The sequence below is a fragment of the Bos grunniens genome, chromosome 10 (genome assembly GCF_055505025.1).
Source record: "Bos grunniens cultivar Pamir isolate PY7600 chromosome 10, Bosgru_T2T1.0, whole genome shotgun sequence".
Taxonomy (NCBI): domain Eukaryota; kingdom Metazoa; phylum Chordata; class Mammalia; order Artiodactyla; family Bovidae; genus Bos; species Bos grunniens.
Window position 1 is genome coordinate 86409325 of NC_141174.1, and position 22549 is coordinate 86431873.

The following is a 22549-nucleotide window of genomic DNA, read 5'->3' on the forward strand; positions in this document are numbered from 1 at the left end:
ATGCAGGTCAGGAAGCAACAGTTAGAACTGGACATGGAACAGCAGACTGGTTCCAAATAGGAAAAGGAGTGTACGTCAAGGCTGTATATTGTCACCCTGCTTATTTAACTTATATGCAGAGTACATAATGAGAAATGCTGGACTGGAAGAAACACAAGCTAGAATCAAGATTGCTGGGAGAAATCTCAATAACCTCAGATATGCAGATGACACCACCCCTATGGCAGAAAGTGAAGAGGAACTCAAAAGCCTCTTGATGAAAGTGAAAGAGGAGAGTGAAAAAGTTGGCTTAAAGCTCAACATTCAGAAAACGAAGATCATGGCATCCGGTCCCACCACTTCATGGGAAATAGATGGGAAAACAGTGGAAACAGTGTCAGACTTTATTTTTTTGGGCTCCAAAATCACTGCAGATGGTGACTGCAGCCATGAAATTAAAAGACACTTACTCCTTGGAAGGAAAGTTATGACCAACCTAGATAGCATATTCAAAAGCAGAGACATTACTTTGCCAACAAAGGTCTGTCTAGTCAAGGCTATGGTTTTTCCTGTGGTCATGTATGGATGTGAGAGTTGGACTGTGAAGAAGGCTGAGGGCCAAAGAATTGATGCCTTTGAACTGTGGTGTTGGAGAAGACTCTTGAGAGTCCCTTGGACTGCAAGGAGATCCAACCAGTCCATTCTGAAGGAGATCAGCCCTGGGATTTCTTTGGAAGGAATGATGCTAAAGCTGAAACTCCAATACTTTGGCCACCTCATGCAAAGAGTTGACTCATTGGAAAAGACTTTGATGCTGGGAGGGATTGGGGGCAGGAGAAGGGGACAACAGAGGATGGGATGGCTGGATGGCATCACTGACTCGATGGATGTGAGTCTGGGTGAACTCCGGGAGTTGGTGATGGACAGGGAGGCCTGGTGTGCTGCGATTCATGTGGTTGCAAAGAGTCGGACACGACTGAGCGACTGATCTGATCTGATCTGGTCTTAGTTGTGGCATGTGAGATCTTTGGTTGCAGCATGTGGGATCAAGTTCCCTGACTGAGGATCAAACCCAGGCCCCCTGCACTGGCAGTATGGAGTCTTAACCACTGGACCACGAAGGAAGTTCCTAGATTCTGCTCTCTTATGTGGCCTTTGTAAGTTGGGTTTAGCCTATCTTTTCTATCTAAACTAATAATTCCTTGTTAAGTTAACCAGCTCATCTACAAGTGCATGTCTCCATCCCCAACCTTGGCCTTGAACTGTGGTCCAGTAATTCCAACTGCCCCAGTTACTATCTCCACTTGGATGTCAATCTGCATCTAAAATTTAACACACCCAAAACTGGATTCACAGTTCCTAACTCCGAGCCCGCTGGTATTCCCATCTCAGTAAATGACCCCTGCCCCATTCCCCTCAGCACTATGGAGTACACATCTATTCCTTTCTTTCCTACATGTCTGACATCTAACCCACAAGCCAACCTTGTAGCTTATACATCCACATTAGAAATAGATGCAGAATCTCACTGCGCCTCCACAGGTCCCAGCCTAGCCAGAGGCACCATCACTGCTCACCTGGACCATGTTGACAGCCTCCTAACTCACCCTCTGTTCCACCATTATTGCCTTAGAGTCTGTTCTCTATTTGGCTGCCCTGGGGATCCTGTTCAAATGCAAGTTAGATGAGTACTCACCTGCTCTTATCCCACTTAGAATAACCACAAAGCCCTCCATAACCCTCCCCATGACATGACCCCATGACCCATGTGCCCTCACCTCAGGTTCTCCCCTTGCTCACTCAGCTCCAGCCACACTGGCCTCCTCAGTATCTCTTGAACATCCCAGGCACACTTCTGCCCCAGGGCCGTTGCACTGACCATTCCCTCTGCCCAGAACGTTCTTCTTCCAGAGATCTACCTGGCTAACTCGTTCACCTCCTTCAAGCCTTTACTCATCTCACATCTGCTTAATGAAGTCTACCTGGAGCATCCTGTCTTAAAGTTGAATCTCACCCACCCCAAACTACTGGTTCCCATTACCCTGATCTACCCTCTTCTTTCTGTGACATGTATCATCTTCCAGTGTGCTATATAAAGTGCTTTCTTACTGTTCCTTGTCTGCCTCCCCCACTCTAGAATGTAAGCTCCATGACAGTAGGGACTTGTGTCTGTTTCATTCTGAATGAATCTCAACACTAGAGCAGTGCTTGGACTGTAACAGTTAGTCCATATTTAGTGAGTGACTTAGCAGGCTCAAGCAGTAAAGAATCTGCCTCCAATGCAGGAGACTTGGGGTCGATCCCCGGGTCAGGAAGATCCCCTGGAGAAGGGAACGGTTACTAACTCCAGGATTCTTGCCTGGAGAGCCTCACGGACAGAGGAGCCTGGCAGGCTACAGCAATGGGGTCAGAAAGATTTGGACGTGACTGAGCGAGCATGCAGCTTAGTGGGCTAGCCACATCAGCATCCCACAGAGGAAGCCCCCGACTTCAGTCAACCATTCCCAACACCCAACTCAGTTCTAACCAGGGCCAGCAGGAACCGAACCAGCTCCAGGCATTAATCAGGAGAAGGGGCTTCCATGGCCAGCTTAACTCACTTTCTGGTCTAGGAAAGTCACATCCCCTGTTCCAGATCCAGTCCCTCATCTGCTCAGTGGAGATGTTCTCCTGTTCTCCCTGCCTTGAAACACACTATAAGAGCAGTCCCAGGGATATACACGTTTAAAGCCATTAAAATTGACCTATCCACATTGGTCTTCCCTGGTGACTCAGATGGTAAAAAATCCACCTGCAATGCAGAAGACCCAGATTCAATTGCTGGGTCAGGAAGATCCCCTGGAGGAGGAAATGCCAACCCACTCTAGTATTCTTGCCCAGAGAATCACATGGACAGAGGAGCCTGGCAGGCCACAGTCCATGGAGTCACAAAGAGTTGGACACGACTGAGTGACTGACACTTCACTTCATCCTCACTGTGCACTTTGTGTTTGGGAGAGAGGCCCACAGGGTGCTGTTCCTGGGGCCAAGGAAAGTAAACAGAGGCTCTGTCTTCCTGCGATGTCACTAGGTCTCTTTTTAATGAGATTGAATATGGCCTATCACCCCACCCTAGTCTTACCTCTCTGGGGTTGAAATGACCTCGTAGAAAACAGGGCAGTTAAGTTGACTTAATATCATTCCAGCAAGTTCTATCATCCTTTTAAACTGATAAACAAAATCTCAGAGGATATTAAGTTTTCACCAGCTTTTCTTATCTCCTCTTTAAGCTCTGGAAGGCTGGGACCTGTTTTCTTCCTCTTGTATACAACCATGGGGCTCCACGAGCTGGTTACCGATTTGGTCAGCATTTGGGACCTTGAGTAGCTGCCCTCAGCCTGAGGGAAATGTGGAGAGAGCCAACACTGTGCCTGCCTCAAGCAACAGGTTTCCCCTTGGGGTTACAATGGGTATTTATGAAACATTTCCCAGAGCAAAATCCTTGTGCAAATACATCCCAGGAAATCCCAACAAGATCCCAGTGGGGCAGATATTCTGAGCTCCATCTATCAGACAAACTAAGGGGCAGAGTCTGGAACAGAATACTCTGAGCTCCATCAGTCCTGCCCACTATCCCATCTCTCGAAGCAGAGACACAGCCTCTGTTGGAAAACTTGAGCATGTTTTGCTCATTTTCAACACAGAACCTTTGCAGGAACTGCCTGGTCTTCCGGGCAAGCATCTGGAGGCACCACACCCCTCAAACTGGGCTCATCCCTCAAGAGCCAGCCCAAAGTCCACCTTCTGGAGGCTCTTCCTGCTGTCCCCAACCCAGAGTTAATTACACTGTGTTCCTGCCCATAGATTTGGCTGAACACATGCTGTCTTGCAACATCTCATACCATTGCTTTGTATGGGTGGTGGCGGGGGGCGGGGTGGGGGGCAGGTGGGCAGGAGGGGAGGATTTGGTCCTTAGGTCATTATTTAACTTTTCGTGTATATATCTCTTCTCTCCCCAACATGCCTATCAGCTCTAGGTAGGAAACACCTCTGCTCATTCACTATTTCCCTCAAGTTTTTCCTTTAAGAAATATTCTATGTCATCCTTGCAATAAATAGATGATCCATGATTGCTGCCCTCACAAAACTCATATTCCTTATTTATTCTTTGATAGTGATAGTGTTAGTCACTCAGTTGTGTCCAACTCTTTGTGACCCCATGGTCTGTCCATGGAATTCTCCAGGCAAGAATACTGGAGCGGGCTGCCATTTCCTACTCCAGGCAATCTTCCCAACCCACGGTTTGAACCCAAGTCTCCTGCACTGCAGGCAGATTCTTTACCATCTGAGCTACCAGAGAAGCCCATTTATTCTTTATGTCCCTGCTATGATTCCCCGTGGGACCTGCTATAATTCATCTGTAACCAGCAGGCAGGAGTTAATAGTGACAGTCTCTGGCCAGCGAGTTCCAGCTGCGTGTGTCTCTTTTATCTGGTCATAGCCTAGCGAAGACTATTTTTAAGTAGAAAAGCAGGAAGGACCACAGAGATGGGGCCTGAGCAGGGCTGCCTCTGGACAACAAGCCTAGAAGGGAATTCCTTCTGGGAGAGACTGGAAGCTCCAACCCCAAAAGAGTCAGAGTTCGTGGGTTCTGAAGAGGCCTTTAGGCACACCAAAGCCACTCTTGTGGCCCAGATGGGGAAACTGAGGCACCCGGCAGGCTTGTGGCTGATCCAGTGCAGGACTCCCAGCACAGTGCTCTTTTCCTAGGACCCCCTGAGGTATAATTTCCTGCAAAAGGGAAAGATTTATTTTCCCACCTAGCTATTGGAAGTCACTCTGGCACACTCTGGCAGGTGGAAAGAGGCGTGGGGAGACCAATTCACAACGGTGGCTTCCATTACTTTTAAATAGGCTGGAAAACACTTGTGCTCTGATTCTGAGCATCTCCTCCATACCCAGCACTGGGCATGGGATGGCGGCGGGCTGACTGTACTCCAGGAAATCACACAGGACGATCAGCTGTTTGGCAGGTGTGGCCAGTGGGTCCCTTGATAGGAGCGAGACCTGTGAGTGAGAGGGGCTGAGCTTGACTGGAGTTCTGCCCTCCCTGGAAGCCCTCTGACCTTCTCTGAGGGTTCTGTGTAGGGTGGGTGGAGGTGTGTCTGCCCTGCCTACCAGATCACACGGTTGAGGACTAAATGAAGCACCATATGAGGAAGCACCTGTCCCGGAACAGACACTCAGTTTATTTTCACTTGTTCAGAAGGCTGTTTTCATTATTCCCAACCACCTCCTTTGTTTCCCAAATCCCAGAAAAAGCATCCTGGCTAGTGTTTCTGAAGCAGGAATCAGTGAGTGCATGTGACCCCAACTGCCTCCTCCAGGGGTCATGGTCCTGATGCTCCTGTTCATCCAACCACCCTCAGCATGGGTATTTTGGGCTCAGCGCTTGATGCTGTAAGCCAACATGCTTCCTTTCCACATTCCTCACTTTCCTTACCTGTAGAAAGGGACTGCTCATGAAACAGGGAAAAACAAATCTGACTCCACATTGGATGTCTCTTTCACTTTAACCTTTGTGTTGTATTGCTTTTGCTACTAAAGGGATGTTGCCTGTAGCTTAAAGTATACATAACTGCCCCTCTCTAGGAACCCTGTGGGCTTCCTTGGTGGCTCAGTGGTTAAAAAAAAAAAAAAAAATCTACCTGCTAATGCAGGAGACACAGGTTCAATCCCTGAATAGGGACGATCCCATTGGAGAAGGAAATGGCTATCCACTCCAATGTTCCTGCCTGGGAAATCCCATAGACAGCGGATCTTGGCAGGCTAGAGTCCATGGGGTCAGAGTCAGACATGACTTAGCCAGTAAACAACAACAAGGAACTCTGCCAAGGAACACCTGAGCGTTAAGCTAGAATACCTTTGCTTAGCTCACAGGAAACCCCCTGACCAGACCCACCTGTGAATGGCTGCAGGCAAGAAGAGACAACACATTCCCTCGGGAGTCTGGCCAGAAGCAGGAAATACATGCAACTTAGCACCTTCTTTTTACTTTACCTCCTTACCTCCCCCTCTTTGTTCTATTTAAGGGAAAAACAAACAGCAAACAAAGTAGCGTTCAAACCTGGGCAAGACGGTTCTTTGTGACCCTAGTCCACCATCTTCTCGTCTGCTGTCTTTCTGAATAAAACTCCTATTCTTCGGCCTAACAACTCATCTCTACTGATTGGCCTGATGTGCAGTAAGCAGGACGAGCTTGGTCTCAGTAACACCAGACTCACTCCTGTGACGTTATGTGGCTCCACTGAGACCCTGCAAGTACACATTCCAGTGGGTTCCACTGGATACATGCTCCTGATTCCCTTCCTTCTCCTTTCTGGAGGGGGCTGTTCTTCAGAGAGGATGGGGAAGGACCTAGAGGCTGGGTGAGAACCTCTTGTCCTCGGCTACCCCACTCTCTTCCCACCCCTGTCTACACCCTTAGCACAGGAAATGCCTTTGCTCTCCAGCCATCAGAAACACACGCAACGAGGGCCAGCTGCTGCTACCACCACCATTCCAGCCCAAGAGACAGAAGACATGTGTGAGACACTCTCCTGTTATAAAAGAGGGCAATGGTGGGAGGGTTGCTGTGGGGGACCAGCTGTAGAAGACAAGCCACTTCCCTCCTCCCCACTCTGCTTCCACTTTTGAGTGTGGAGAAGTCTAAAGACATATAGAACTTAGATCTGGATATAGCCTTGAAGGGGTTTCCCTGGTAGCTCAGCTGGTAAAGAATCTGTCTGGCAATGCAGGAGACCCCAGTTTGATTCCTGGATTGAGAAGTTCCCCTGGAGAACTTCCCCTGGAGAACTGAAAGGATACCCACTCCAGTATTCTTGGCCTTCCCTGGTGACTCAGATGGTAAAGAATCCACCTGCAATGCGGGAGACCGGGGTTCGATCCCTGGTCTGGTTGGGAAGAGCCCCTGGAGGACGGCATGACAACCCATTCCAGTATTCTTGCCTGGAGGATCCCCATGGACAGAGGAGCCTGGTGGGCTACACTCCATGGAGTTGCAAAGAGTCGGACACAACTGAGCGACTAAACACAGCACAGCACATAGGCTTGAAGTTGATTTGTTCCATGACTTCCGAACACTTAAAATTAGTTTTTACTTACTTGGGTAAACTTTTAACCGACTCACCTCCCTAAAATTGTGTATGCAGATTTTTTCCTATGAAACATCTAGTGTAACCTTTTCTTTCTTTTTTTTTTTAAATTGTTCATTTCTTCATCTGGCTGCGTCGGAGCTTAGTTGCAGCACACAGGATCTCTGCTGTGGCACACAGACTCTCTAGTTGTGGCACACGGGCTTAGTTGATCCATGGCAATGTGCAATCTTAACTCCCTGAGCAGGGATCAAACCCATGTGCCCTGCATTGCAAGGCACATTCTCAACCACTAGACCACCAAGGAAGTACCAACCTTTCTTTTCTAGATGGGGAAACAGAGTCCTTGGAGCGGATGTGGCCTCTTGACAGTCACTCAGGAGTTGGTGGAGATGGAACTAGAGTCCTAGTCCCCTAACGCAGACTCTTCCCACAAGGCTCCACGATAAGGGGGTGATTACAAACCCTGAGGCTGGCCTCTGTATCTCAGACACAGGCAGAAAGAAGGCAGGGTGGAGCACATGTGGCCTAAGTGGGAAAGAATCCAGGCTGATCCAGGAACTCGGTAAATTTATGTCTTAATCCTATTTCCTAAGAATTGGTTCTTGGAACAAGATCAGTATTTATAACTCAAACTTTTATTGGAAGAAATTAAAACATAATTTTTGCCTGTTGTTTTTGAGAGGCGCCAAGAACCATTAGGCTTTGGGAATCCCAGAGGGAGGAAATGTGGCCCTCAAACATCAGGCCTTGAAGGATGTCTGTCTCTGGTTCCCACTGTGAGTCATAGCTTGAGACCTTCCACAGAGTAGACTTGCCTGGCCTTCCCTGCTTTCTCCACCTTGCCTTGCCTTTCTTTTCTTCCCTCCCTCTCCTTCCTTTAACCTTATCTAGTTTGCACCCACAGAAATCACAGCATGAATGACAAGGCCTTACTTTAGGGCAGCAGCCCCAGCCTGTCCCCAGGACACTGGTTCCACTAGAGAAGAAGTGGAGTCTCTGGCAATTCAGTGCACATCGGCATAGTGAAGGCTCCATCTGGACTGAACATATTCTGGTTAGTTGACAAGAAGGCATTGCCTCTCTCCAGGCTTTGTGTTCACCCGAAACTACACCTTTGATCCTTGACTTGAAGAGGGCTCAGGGCCATGGCAGCATGACATAGTTGGGAAAATCTCTGGACAGACTCAGGACCCTGGTTTTAGCAACAAGGATGTGATAGCTCTCCTCCTTATATCTCCACCTGGTGAATTCCTAGCCCACCTCAAGGGCCACCACAAATGTTCTCTCCCCAGCCCACTCCTCCCCAAGAGAAGAGCTTACTTAGTTCTCTCCTCCAATTCTCACTGAACTTTACTTTTGTTCTGTCAACACACAATGTTGAATGGTACATTCTGGGGTGTGTGTGTGTGTGTGTGTGTGTGTGTGTGTGTGTGTGTGTGTGTGTATGAGAGAGAGAGAGCTCTGTAATCAGATGTCATGTGTACATACACAAACAAATACCACTAACGGTATCACCTATGAAAAGCGAGACCTTTCTGTTATTGAAGGAGAAGAATTTCATGGGAATTTAATATACCACAATAATTTATTAACAAATTAACTTACGTCATCTATTGCTCTTACTGACTTACCGGGAAAGAACAATAACTATCTTGAAGCAGCCCACACACTGGAAGTCAACTCAGTTTTCTTCCTATGGTCAGCAAGCATTCTCCAGTCCCTTAAGAAGCAATAAACAATTCTTCCTGTTTCTGGCTCTGAGAGGAAGTTGTGTGTGCTGGGAGGGAACCCTGGTGTGAGAATGGGCTGCCCTTCTACAACGTCTAAATAGGACTCTTATGTTTAGCTGGAGGCAGTTAAACCAGATTACCCTGGAGGGGAGGAGAACGGGTCTGGTGCTCTAAGACAGAGGTAAATGTGTTTTTAGGTGAAGAGCATTTGTCTTTAGAAAGAGTACACCACACAGCACAGATCACACAATGTCTTCCTGAAATGACACAGCTGACTCATTCCCACGCTAGCGTTGATAGCGACATCTTTTAAACATCTGGGACCCAGGGTGATGTGGGGGTGCTGTCATCCCCGGGTGGGGATTCCAAGCTCCCTGCACACAGGGCCGTGAGGGCCAGGCCTGCATCTTGTGTCACCAGGAGCAACAGCTACCATGGCAACTAGAGGCTGCAAAACCCCCTTTTAAGAATGCTAAGTCCCTAGAGGGCCTTTTGTAAACCCAAGGGAGAGGAAAAAGCAACGATATGACTATATAAGGATATGAAGGATATGACTATACAGGATACACTCCTCCTAGTTAAGGAGGGTCCAAAATAATTCCATTTCCTTTCAATAAAAGCAAGCCATGCTTTTATTATGTAGTGAAAACTGCGAAAGCACAAGAGAACAGGCAAGGAGAGGAACATCCCTCCCACCTCCCTCCCTGCTGGCCTCACTTCCCACAGGTGATGCTATGAGTACTGTTGGTGGTATACACATGACATCTGATTACATAGCTGCCACACACACACACACACACACACACACACCTGTGCACCAGAATGTCATCTGCTCTGAAGATTGTTCTGCGTCAGCTCACTCAGTGCCACTTGTTCTCTTTAATGACTAAAAACTTCTGGTCCCCTTTCAATGGATTCAACCTGACTTAGACACCATCAGGAGTGCGACATTAATTGCAGCTGAGTGTCATGGTATAACTTCATTCCTATACTTATGTAGGTATTTAATATTCCATGCATTACCAAGATTTGTATCTGCATCTCTATCCCTCCTAAGAAGTGAGCCTACCAATAGCAAGGGCTGAGATGGAAAGTGGTTTAGCAGAGGCCCAGGAATGTGGGGTGGGGGTGGGTAGGGACAACTATAAAGCAGACTCAGAGAGAGCTCCTTTGCAGTGATACAAAAGCTCTGTATCGCGATTGTCATGATGGGCACAAGTCTATACGTGTGATACGCAGAACTACACGTGCACACACACACACACACCCCTACATACACACCATGAACCCACACAGATGAACATGTACATGTGAACACTGTGTGGCTGTGCCCATGTCAGTTTCCTGGATTTAATATTACACTGTGGTTTTAGTCCAGACATTGCCACTGGGGAAAGCTGTGTGAAGGGCATGTGGGGCCTTTCTGTACCATATTTGCAACTTCCCGTGAATCTATAATTATTTCAAGGTGAAAAGCTAAAAGGCTGGGGTCTGTGACATCCTGGCATTCTATTCCCAGGTTCTGATACAAGCCCTGGCACAGAGAGGCACTGAAGGAGTGGACAGTCTCTCCTTTCCGGGCCTCTGTACAGTGAGGCCCCTGAACTAAACGATCTTCACATTTCCAGTCTCCATGTCCTGTTCTGTGCAGGCAGCGAATAGTCCTGCCTTGGGATCAGTCAACAGAGCCTTTTTAAGCACTTGCCCCCACACTCCCCCTGCTCTCCCTCTCACCCCACAGCCCCCTTGGGCAGAGACCCCGTACATCTCCAACATAATGCAGAGTGGCTAAAACAGAAGGTGTAGCACTTCTTGAATACTGATAATCCTGAATACCTGTGACATGAGCAGTGGAAGAATGTGTCAGATGTGTGTAGCTAGGCCTGCTTTGCTCTATCGGCTGAAAACACACAGCCAAGTAAAAGAATTGTGTGATAATTAAGTCTAGGGTCTCTGGCTCACCTTCCTCCAAATGAGGTTGCCTTTCCACCACCTCTATCAACCGAGCTGGACTTGCTGGGATTTAAAGGAGACGCCGGCATGTCGTGGACAGTGTTGGTGCTGCACTCTGACCACCTGGCATCATTCCCGGGCCCCTGCCCTCCTCCCACGGTAGACCCTCACCTCTCCTGGGGGAAACTGCCCTCAGCTGCTGGAGTGGCCCCATGCTAAAGTGAAGAATTCAGGGCATTCCTGGAAGTAGGTGTCCTCCTCCTCTTCTCCCAGTGGGTGGTAGGCGACAGCATGAGAGCCCAGCCCAGACTAGGACATTTGAAGTGTTCTTCATACTCCAGGCTACCCTGTGGGATTGGCAGAAGCTGCCCTCATAGGCCTTTGTCTGAGGGTCCCCAGGCTTTGTCCTGCTTCCCCATCCCCTTACCTGTGTCCCCTGGGAACTTAATACAAATTCATGCCTCACTATCTGCTTTGGGACAACCCATCTGAGCAATGCCATCCCTCAACAGTCTAGCCATTGAGACCTGTCTCAGTGCCGCTCCTAAAGGAAGAGAGGTTGTCCCTCCCAGGCTGAAGTTTGGTGAGGAAAAGATGGTTAGAGGAGCTGAAAACAAGGCCTAAGAAGGAAGAAGTAGTAGTTAGTCTATCAAAGCTGACATCAATTGCAAATTTAACTTGCTATTGACAAACTATGACCCAGTAAGAGATCTGGAACCCTCTAGAAGACCTAGGAAGAGGAACCAGTTTGCCCCTCTTCACGAAGCTGGCCTGTTGACCTTCGCCCCCCGTTTTCCGTTTTATCTTCCACTTCCCTCTGTCACCCCTCAGCTCTAGGCACCAGGGCTGTCTTCAGACTCCATGATTTAAAAAGTGCTATTAAGGCAAGAGTACATACAATAAACTACAAATATTTCAAATGGGCAATTTGATATGTTTTGACCTATATATAGATCCATGAAACTGTCACCACAATGAAGACAGTGAACATAACCATCACCCCTCAAAGTGCCCACTGATGGTGATACTTAAATCAGTGTCAGGAAGACACAGCAATGTGGGAGTAGCCACAGTGCGTGTGCAGGGACACGGGCCCCAGGTGGCATCCTGATCACACTGTTCCTGAGGGTGAATTTGCTGTGTTCTAGCCACCAGTTTCCTTTTGGTGTGTGATGATTCTTACACCAGTTTTCTAACTTCTCTATTGATTCTGTTAACGTACCAATAGTCTTCTGATCAGTGTCACTGAAGTTACCCAGAGCTGGTATCTGTTGCTCATAACTTAAAACCTCCTTGATTGACAGATGCTGGGGGTAGAGGGTGATTGTAAACAGATCACTGAACGAGAGTTCTAGGCAGGGGCTGCCCTAGGGCCCTTCAAATCCATCAAGACAGGATGCTCCAGGAGGTTGCCTCCCACCTCGTACCCAGCTCCTCTATGGGCCCTTTAAAGCTCTCAAGAGGGGCCACTTAGGACCAGAACCAGATACACAGCTCAGTTCTCCCAACTGACCTCTGCTCTCACATGGGAGCTTCTGGAGACAACATACTACCCTGCCCCTGCCTGCTAATGTAATATTAAGACAGCTACTCAATAATGATTGAGGCAGATCAGAGGGGAAGTTGGGAGTACAGCCTTTCAGATTGGCATGCCTGATTTCTTAATCCTGGCTCTGTTATTTTAATTGTATGTACTCAGGCCTTCATTTCCTCATCTGCAAAATATAATAAAACCCACCTCAACTGCCTGGAGAATTCCATGGACAGAGGAAGCCAGTCCATGGGGTCGCAGAGTCGGACACGTCTGAGCGACTAATTCACACACACACACAGACTGTGCTGAGGTTTAATGAGATGATCCACACACAATGAGTGTTTGGATGTGTGCCTGATTGTAACAAAAGTACCTGTTGCTTTGGCAGGTAGGGTAAGACATGCAGAAACAGAAACAACTTTCACAAGGGAAGAAGCATGTTATACTCACAGATCCCTAGAAACAGGAGGCATGGAAACCTTGCAGGTCTACACGGGGAAATACCAGGGCCCAGTCAGAAGGCAGAGATGGCAGAGGAAACTGGGTAATGTCGGGGTCCAGCCCCAGCAGGATCCAAAGGTACCCTCAGGATGGACAGCGTCGGCAAATGAATGACACAGGGAGGCCAAGCTTCAGTGAGCGAGGCCTGCAACTTTATTTTCAAAAGGAGCTTTTATACCCTGACTTGTACATAGAGGGAGATGAAAGATGCAAGGTCATGCAGAGTCAGCCCAAACACTCCAGCAGTTTTGCCCTTATTGAAACCAGGATTTTTTTCTGTATGCCTTTCCGTAAACAAGGGTCTTATGTTACGTACATTATCTTCTGGCCTGGAGGCCTGTTGACATTTTATGACCCTTTTTTTGATAAAGGTTGATAAACCAGGAAACTTGTTTTCCCTTGAAATGTTCTTTCACTTCAAGTGAACACACAAGTGTTCCCTGAAGTGTTTTTTTTTCTTTATATTTCTAATCTGTGTCAGCCTCAGAAAGTAATAAACAGATTGACATTCTCACGGAGCGAAGGTGCAGTGGGTCACAACAAAGAAAGAGCTTATTAGCTCAAAGGTCTGATGTGGTTAATACCAAGACTACTACTTGTTTTTCTTACATTCCAACTACATTTCTTACATTCCAACCACATTGCGCACCTGGGAGTGCATTAGTTGGAAAAGGGATATGGGAACTTGGCAGCAAGCACTGGCCCAACAATGAAGCCCTTAACCAGTACTAGTCTAATAATTTTTCACCCCTTAAAGGGCTCTATTCCCATGAAGACTTTTAAAATGTTTAGGCTTCCTGTGCCTTTCTTGGTTGGGAAGTTGTGAACAATCATGTGCGTTAGTTGTAAGAGGAAGGAAAAACCTGTCAAGCAAGCTAGAATGCCAACAGAGGGGTTAGAATAAAAATATTCCTTTCATGCCCAGGAGACTTATCAACTTAGAGCCCTAAGTTGATTTTCTCCAGAAAAAGGTGGTCGGGGATAGCCCCCTGCTAATATCAGAAGAGTGGTTGAAAGACATAATATAGTAAACAGTAGACAGACAGATTTTGGTTTTGGGGTAGATGTCTGAACAGGTCCAGGAAATCCCTTGAGTCCTGATCCGCCTTTACCTGTCAGGTCTTCTCCACACGACCTTTGTCATGGGTGGGATCTCCCGTGGTGGCTCCCAACAGGTAAGAGCCTTTATTGCAGCTTCCATGGGAAAGATGGGTAAGGCAGGGTATGCAGGCTTATGACTGGTTTTTAAAATAATCCTAGCGGTTCTGGGGCACAGGGGCTATCCTGAGCTGTCTGGTACCTGACCCTGGAATGATTAGGGCAGGAGAATAGAGGCAGCAATCCCTCAGGCACCAAAGGGCAACATGAGGACATCTGTGAGGCCAGGGAGGCTGTTAGCACTGAAAGTCATCGCCCAAGAGTCTCAGCTCTCTCTGAGGATCTGGAAGCACAGCGGGGGCCACGGTCTAGATACAGAAGCAGCACAGGTCAAAGGACCTGCAAGGATGTGTAAGAGGGAAAAAGAAGCTGGCCGTGTGTGTGTACATATGCGTGTGTGTGTGCATATGCCTCTGTGTGTTGAGAGGTGGTAGGTGGGCAGGTAGCTTTGGAAGCAGTTGAATTATATTGTCAAGAACACATTTTTAAATCCTTCCCCCGCTGTATTTGCCTGAAGAAAATGTCTGATTTGTACATTCTGCAGAACCCCACACATGGGCATTGTTGGTCAACAGCAAACTTACCTGATAATGATCTGCATCATTGTTTCCTGGGGTTTCTCTTGTATTGATGGAGGCTTGCCACCTTAACTAAAATAGATGTGCTCTTTCTCTGTTCCTCCTGTGTGTGAGCCTCACTTCCCCACATCATCAAGCAGGCTGCTGAGGGCCAACATGGGCTTGCCTGGACCTGTCTTTTATCACCATTCATCTGGACTGGGACAGAGCTTTCAAGCTCAGGTAAAACCACTGCTTACATCCTCATCAACTGAGCAAAATCAATGAAGGGGTCTTGAAGCCAAATAAGAAGTGAAAAGTGAAATATTTCCTGCGTATCAGTAAACAAGAATGTTACAGTCATTGGTGATTCCAGTCCTCCACCATGAGCTGGTGAGCCCTGAGAAAAATCAAGATGTGAGAACACAGGATCCTGGCCCCAGATAGCTGAAAAATCAAAGGAACAGTTTCAGTGAGCCCAGACTCTTGCATCTTCCCACACATTCGAAAAGTGCTAAATTCCTTAACTTGGGATATCTAGTTTTCTTTAATTAACAGTAATCTTTTGATGTTCTGACCACCTGCCCTTTGTTGTAAAACTCCTTTATATCCTGACTCCTTCCCTCACCTCCTTGGAGCAGCTTCTCAGATCTATCTGAAACACTGTCTCTTGGGGTACAGTCGTCATTTTGCCCCAGATAAAACTTAATTCACCGCTCTCATGTTCTGTATTTTTTTTAATTTAACAGAAGTGAAGGACCCCCTTTTGGCCTCTTGAGGCTGAACTGTCCTGGCTATAAGGAGACCAGGACTTTCTCAGTTTAGCACTGAATGTTTTGTGCCCTGCAAAATCCCTGGCCCCAAGCAACCTGGGTCAGTTGGTCCCCTTACCTGGATACTGGTGGTGCTTGCCCTCCAACCTTCTGCACGGGGCTTCTGAGGGTGACTGGCGGGGAGCAGAGCCTCCTGTGGGGCCTGCAGGGACTGTACCAGGTGTTGCAGGCACAAGGCCTACTCACAGCACCCCGTCTGTTAGCTCTTGGTTACAACAGCAGGTTTGTTTTCTCAGAAGTCTGGGTTAGATCCCACCAGCTGGAGAGACTGAAAGGGCCACCAAGAGACCAGAAGATCATCCAGGTGGAACGACATGATGTCAGTAAGGAAACAAACTGAATGAGGTTCTATTGAAAGGCGAGATCTTGGCTTGAGACAAGCAATGTGACAGGATGCTCCAGGACACAGGAGGCTTGTATGTGTGTGGTAAAGGAAGACAGGAACAGACTCCCTCCTCCCAATGGCTAGGAGCTCATCAGACAGCTGCATGCTCAGGCAGTGGTCCATGAGCCAAGACTGCCAAACAACACTTACCAGCAGACATAGGGCACTGCTAAAGTAAGATGGGAATGCTGGAAAGACTCTGGTTCCTGTAGAAAAATGAAAATGTCAGTTAAGAATCTGAAAGCAAGGGGACAAGGATAAGGAAGATGGGTCTGAAAGGGATTCAGAAGCAAGTGAGGAAAGCCCAGCCTGGTTTGATCTAAGCAAGCAGAGGAGCAGGAAGAGAGAACAATGAGAAGGTAAGGCCCCGAGTCTTGGAGAGGGACGTCCCCACCAAGGGGAGGGGCGACTCACCAAGAACCACATGCCCACCTGATTGAAGCATAGCCCCAGTATAAAACTTTACAGTTAGCAAAATCCTCCACTAGCATGTGATTATTTGATCTGATCTTCACAGTGACCCTGTGATGCATCAAAGCAGTGCCACTTTATGGGATCAAGAGATGTACTCCCATAGCAGCAGCAATGAGCCTTCTGAGAACTCAAATGCAGACAGATGAGGTGGTGAGATCACCAGTCACCTTGGCTACCAGCATGTCAGCTCACATCTTACATTACACTGTGATGACGGCTGGTCCCAACTGCCCAGATTTTCCATCCTCTTCTGCAAGTCTCAAAAATCCACCCTGTGCTGTCCTTATCCCTAAAGTAAAAACGTAAATCACTTGAAGCATGCATAGCTTGAGTTTGTAGAAGAATAGGGAATAGTTGGAAGAGAATGGAAAGCAAGAGGCTCACTTCAGCCAAAAAAATCAATAAGGGTCTGGAAGCCAAGCAGAGGACATGCTCTCAGCCTTCATGTCAACAGATATCTACAATCTGGAAGCTGACTATGAGACAGATCCTGTTCAGACACAGAAATGAGTGAGACACATGTCATAACTCTGAGAATCTTCCTGTTCAGAGGGGAGGCAGACCCAAAACGGATGAAGAGCAATAATCGTGGCTAAGGTGGTATCTATTGTCTGCTGAGTGTGAACCCACACTGGCTCAATGCTTGGTGTCGTCTACTTACCTGCCTCTGCAACCTGGTGGGATAGCAGTGTGAGCAGATCAAACTATGCATGTGAGACGCTGGGCCTGGACAACAGTGAGCAGATGATAAATGCTAGCTGTGGTTTAAAATAACTAATGCCCCTGTTTTAGAGGAGAGATAAATGAGGCTTAAAGGGGTTAAAGTGATAGGCCCAGGATCCCACTCTGTGTTGTTTGATTCCTTAATCTTGACCATTGATCCCAGTAGTTCCTTTTTGAAAACTTTTTATTTTATATTGGAATACAGTTATTAACAGTGTGTTAGTTTCAGGCGGACAGCAAAGTGATTCAGTTAGGCATATACATGTATCTATTCTTTTTCAAATTCTTTCCCCATTTAGGTTGTTACATGATACTGAGCAGAGACCTGCTATACAGTAGGTCCCTGTTGGTTATCTATTTTTAAATATAGCAGTCCTGATATCAGTGATTCTTAAGTTTGCTTGTTAAAAACACAGCTTCTGGGGCCCGCATGTTGGAGGTTTAGATTTTGTCAGGTTGATGGTGGCAGGGAGGTCATGATGACAAGAAGGAAGTATAACTGGTGTTTAAGAGCCAGAGCTCTGGTCTGAGAACAAACTCTGCTCCTTACTAGCCTTATGACCTTGCTTAATCTCACCAAGACTCAGTTTCTTGGTCTGTAAAATGGGGTCTGTAATACAGGAGTCTGTAATGTTATCCATTATGCTAATGTACATTCAAGGCACTTTAATAAAATGGTTGAGAGCATAAACTCCAGAGTCAAACCGCTCAAATTCAAATCTGGCTTCACCACTTGCCATCTCTGTTGTTTAGTCACTAAGTTGTGTCTGATTCTTCTGCAACACCATGGACTGTAGCCCACCAGGCTCCTCTGTCCATGGGATTTCCCAGGCAAGAATACTGGAGTGGGTTGCCATTTCCTTCTCCAGGGGATCTTTCCAACCCAAGGATTGAACCCACATCTCCTGCATTGGCAGGCAGATTCTTTACCACTGAGCCACCAGGGAAGCCCACCTTGTGCTTTTCTGTGCCTCAGTTTCTTCATCTACGAGATGAAAGTGATATTATCATCTCCTTCAAGGGGCTGTTCAGTTTTAAAGCATTCATACTTGTAAAGTTTAGAACAGGGCCAGGTGAGAAGGAAGGACTCAACCAGTGTAAGCTGCTGCTATCATTAATACTGTTTTCACCATCATCACCATCCTGGCAAGAGGAAAGAGACTTTAATTAAGGCAGTGGTAGTAGGACTAGATAAGAAAGATCATGGGCACAGAATTCAAAAGATGAGCTTCAAGGAGCAGCAAGAATAAGAAAAGCAGAATGTGCTGACCTTCATTCCCAAACTGGTGGTGGGGCAGTGGGTGGACTTCGGGCAGTCCTGGTCATGCCACTGGCTTGCAGGGTGATCCTGAGCAAGGCCTCCCCTCTCATGATGTCTTGTCTTATCATCTGTAAAATGAGGGGCTGCAGTCAGCCTAGCTTGCAGATCTCCTCCAATTTTAACACATTGAGAGTCTAGGAGATTTCATGCTGATGTTTTTTAAAAACAACTTTGTGGGCTGGTGGGTTAGGGTATGCTTGTATGTTCCCAAGTTGTCATATTTTAGGCCTTCTGAAGGTTGATTTTCAGCACTACATGGGCACAGATCTATGAAGCTTGGCCAGGGAAAGCTGTTTTGTGCCCGAAAGTGAAGCCCAGAGGCTACTGGTTGACACATCCCCCACGTCCCATCTAGGTGACCCAGACCAGAAAGCTCATCTGACAACCCCTGCCTTCTTTAAGAAACACCAGTGACCTCTGGGGAAGTATGTAAGAAATATGGCCCTATCCTCATCTCCTGCCACCTACATGGGGATAAAGTACTGAGGATTGAGGAATCCCAGTCAATGGGAACTGGCCACCCAAGGTTAGTTGCCTGCTCAGCTCACTCCTGCAAAGTAAGGATGGGAGGAACCCCAACCCGCTCTAGCAGAGACAAATCCAAAAGCCTACCTCCAGACTCCTAGCCATTCCTTCAAAGCAAGAGCAGAGATATCCATAGCAGCCAGGATATTTGGCAATAACCTCTTCTTTTGCCCCTGAGTGGGTTAATTTAGTATTAGATTTCCAAAGTGAAGTGAAGTCGCTCTGTCGTGTTCAACTCTTTGCGACCCCATGGACACCAGTCTCCTCCGTCCATGGGATTTTCTAGGCAAGAGTACTGGAGTGGGTTGCCATTTTCTTCTCCAGGGAATCTTCCCGACCCAGGGATCGAACCCAGGTCTCTTGCATTGTAGACAGATGCTTTACTGTCTGAGCCACCAGGGAAGTCCAGCTGATGTTGAAATGGTGAAGTCTCTCACTCCTGCTAAAGTTAGTGATACAAATGGGAGACCAAGCCCTCCCCAAGACTCATAGAACATGCTCCACAGAGGAGTCTTTCCACAGTGGCAGAGATACTCTGCATGTATGTGTGTGTATATATATATATATATATATATATATATATACACACATATAAATACCTGTTCTTCTCAAGTACACAGAGAACACTCACTAAATTAGACAATCTATCAATTCACAAAAAAGTCTCAGTAAATTTTAAAAGATTGAGATCATTCAAAGTATTATCTCCAAACATAATAGAAAAAAAAAAAAAACAAGAAATCAATAACAGGAGTAAAACTGGAAAATTTACAAATATGAGGAAATTAATACTATGCACTTTCAAACAACCAATGGATCAAAGAAGAAATTACAAGGGAAATTAAAAGTACTTAGAGACAAATGAAAATGAAAACATACAAAAATGGAAACAAGATGGAGGAGGAGTAGGTGGACGTGGAGTACATCTCTCTCCATGGATACACCAGGAATACACCTTCAGACACAGAAGTGCATGCACAATACCAGCTGAGACCGGACAGGAGTACCTGACCAGTGGAAAGAATATATAGACCCACGCAAAACTCGGTAGGATGAAGGAACTAGGGGGAAAAACAGGAGTGTTAGTAGGACTGTGTTGGGGGCCAGCGTGAGGCACTCCACCCGTGGCAAAGGTCATGAGGAAGGGGGCTCGACATACGCAAAGGCGGGATCGAGCCTCAGGAGTCCCCCTGGAAATCCTCGAGCATCTACCCCCATAACCAGAGCCTGCCTACTTTACTACTTTGTGCTCTCACCTACACCTCTGACTTTACGGGGGGCTGTCCCCCACCACCTCTTTCGGAGAAGGAGTTAACTTAGAGCTCCAGTTAATAAAAGTTCCTGGGCGTGACAAGAGTGTTTTAACTTACAAACTCCTCTGAAGGTTCTCTAGCCTGCCTGACAGGCTTGTCCAGCCACATGTGATTGCTCACAGCCTCCCAACCGTGAGAGGCACGAGATGCTTTAAACCTTCTAAAAACAGGTTCCTTAGAAAAGTTAGAAAACCATTAGTATAAGTATAGTGGGCTGATTAGAAATTGTATTGGTGAAGGGTTTTTCATTTGTTGAGCCAATGTTTGTTGCTAAGTCTCCACATCCCCTGCCCTTACACACATTAATGAATATATAGAAGAAATAAGTATTAACCTTTGATATAAATCACGTTAGACCTTAGGCTAAGCAAATTCTTTCCTTAATTAAAACCCACTACACCCTCACCCTATAGGAATGTAACTTTATCTGATACCTTCGGAAGATGGAGTCTTTTTTAAGAATAATCACCCCTGGAGAAATAAGTGTTCTGGTTGACTGACCGCTGTCATGAGATTGTCATAAATTGTCAGCAGGCCCCCTGGCCAGAAGATGATGTAACACCCCTAAGACCTCTGTATACATTTGTATGAAGCACCTGACTTTGATAAAAGTCAGGACTGCTGACCCCACGTGACTTTTGCATAACATCTCAGTGTATAAAAGTAGACCATGGAAAATAAAGAATTGGGATCAGTTTCTCAAAATACTGGTCTCCCCATGTCGCGCTCTCTCTCAAACTCTGGCTGAGTCTCCATCTGGAGCGTGGAACCCACCAAGCTTACTAATTTTGCCTGGGCTTCTAAGATCTGACCGGGGAGGCCTCAGTGTCTCCTCTCCTTCGGGAGAACAGAAGGACGCCTGCGGCCTACGTAAGTGGTGCAAACTTCTTGTCTTGAAGTTTTATTGGTCTCCCGCATAAACCAAGCTACTCAGTCTCTTTTCTCCACTGAATTTTCCTACTGAGCTATCCTCATTCTATTACTCTTTACATCTCTAATTAATATCTAATTGAAGCTATTGTATCCTGATCCTCACCGACGCCGTCCCTGCTTCAAACTCCCTGGATCAGCCGGGGCTGGACCTTGGCAGGACTGGATGTGCCTTCAGCAGGTGGGGGAACTGAAGCAGGGGTCTGATCCCTACATGGGGCAATTGTCTGGGCCAGAGGAGAAACATTTAAGGCTGAGAGTGAAACAGCTGATCTGTGGCAGCCTAAATGGAATGAGAATCAGACAGTCCTTGCCGCAGTCATTCACACCCTGGACAGGGACACAGGTCCCCTGGAAGGTGCAGCAGCTGGGAGCTGGAGTTTAGGGATTGTGGAGCAATCCCAAGGCAAGCGCTGCTCTTGACTGAGGAAAGACAGATTGAGGGGATATGAGGGAGGAGACTGAAGTAGGATATGCCTGTGGAAGAAAGCCAGGCAGCCATGAAGCAAGGCAATACTGCTGAGTCACAAGTAGCAGTAGAGCCATCGCCATAGCCTCTCTCTCCCCACACGCCACCACTGGCAGCTGAACAACGGAGAGGCTGGTCCACCAAACACCTGACGTACTGAACTACAGAGTAGGACCCCACCAAGGGTGCTCTTTTAAGTGACTGATGTGTGGAACTACAGAGTAGGACCCCAGTCAGGGGGGCCCCTCTATGTGCCTGACTCCAAACAACAGAGAAGGATCCCAGGCAAGGGTGCCTTCTAAGTGCCTGAATGAGCAGAGCTACAGAGAAAGACTGGCCAAAGAGGCCTTCTGATCACCAGCTACAAGAGGCTCAAAAAAAAAAAAGACTCTGATAGGGCCACAACTCCTGGGGCAGAGGCAACTGTGTCCCTGCACAACTGGCACTGCCAGGGTCCCCACAAGCCAAGCAGCTGCACCACCTTCATGCTCAACCCTCATGGGGCAGAGCTGCCACAGGCAAAAAAGTCTTGCATCTATGCATGCAAGGTCACTTGGGTCATGTCCGACCCTTTGCAATCCTGTGGACTGTGGCCTGCCAGGTTTCTCTGTCAGGGGGGTTCTCCAGGCAAGAATACTGGAGTGTAATGGCCAATACTGGGTGCCATACCCTTCTAGAGCGCTGTATTTCTTGCCGCCCTAGCCACCAACTCCCCTGAGTACCTGGTACTGCCAGAACCACAGTGACCCAAGCAGCTGCACCACCTCCACACCTGACCCTTACAGGGGTAAACCCAAGTCCTCCAGGGCAGCCTCAGGAGCAAACCCCAGTGGACGACAGATATGCAGAAGTGGAAATAAAACCACAGTTGAAACCCAGGGGCAGTGTGACTAAGGAAGAAGACCCAAAACCCTCCCACCAGATGTACAAGCTGCAAATTAAATCCACACGATCAACTAGGCAGACTCTGTGCCTATGGAATATATAAAAGGTCATTGAGAGCCCCTACAAAAGAAAACACACTAGTT

General features: G+C 47.3%; 1 protein-coding gene across 5 annotated transcripts in view; it reads right to left on the reverse strand.

Moving 5' to 3' along the window:
• Positions 1-12944, reverse strand: part of NOX5 (NADPH oxidase 5) — a 65719-nt gene extending 52775 nt beyond the window's left edge. For 3 of the 5 annotated variants that reach the window (XM_086322796.1, XM_086322800.1, XM_086322799.1), the window contains exon 1: positions 12783-12944. Coding sequence is in view for 1 of the 5 variants with exons in the window: in XM_086322798.1 (XP_086178924.1) it covers positions 12783-12805 (23 nt within the window). In the remaining 4 variants the exon portion in view is untranslated. The remainder of the gene's footprint in view (positions 1-12782) is intronic. The other 2 variants (XM_086322798.1, XM_086322797.1) reach the window with 1 other exon arrangement.
• Between the last annotated feature and the right edge of the window lie 9605 nt (positions 12945-22549).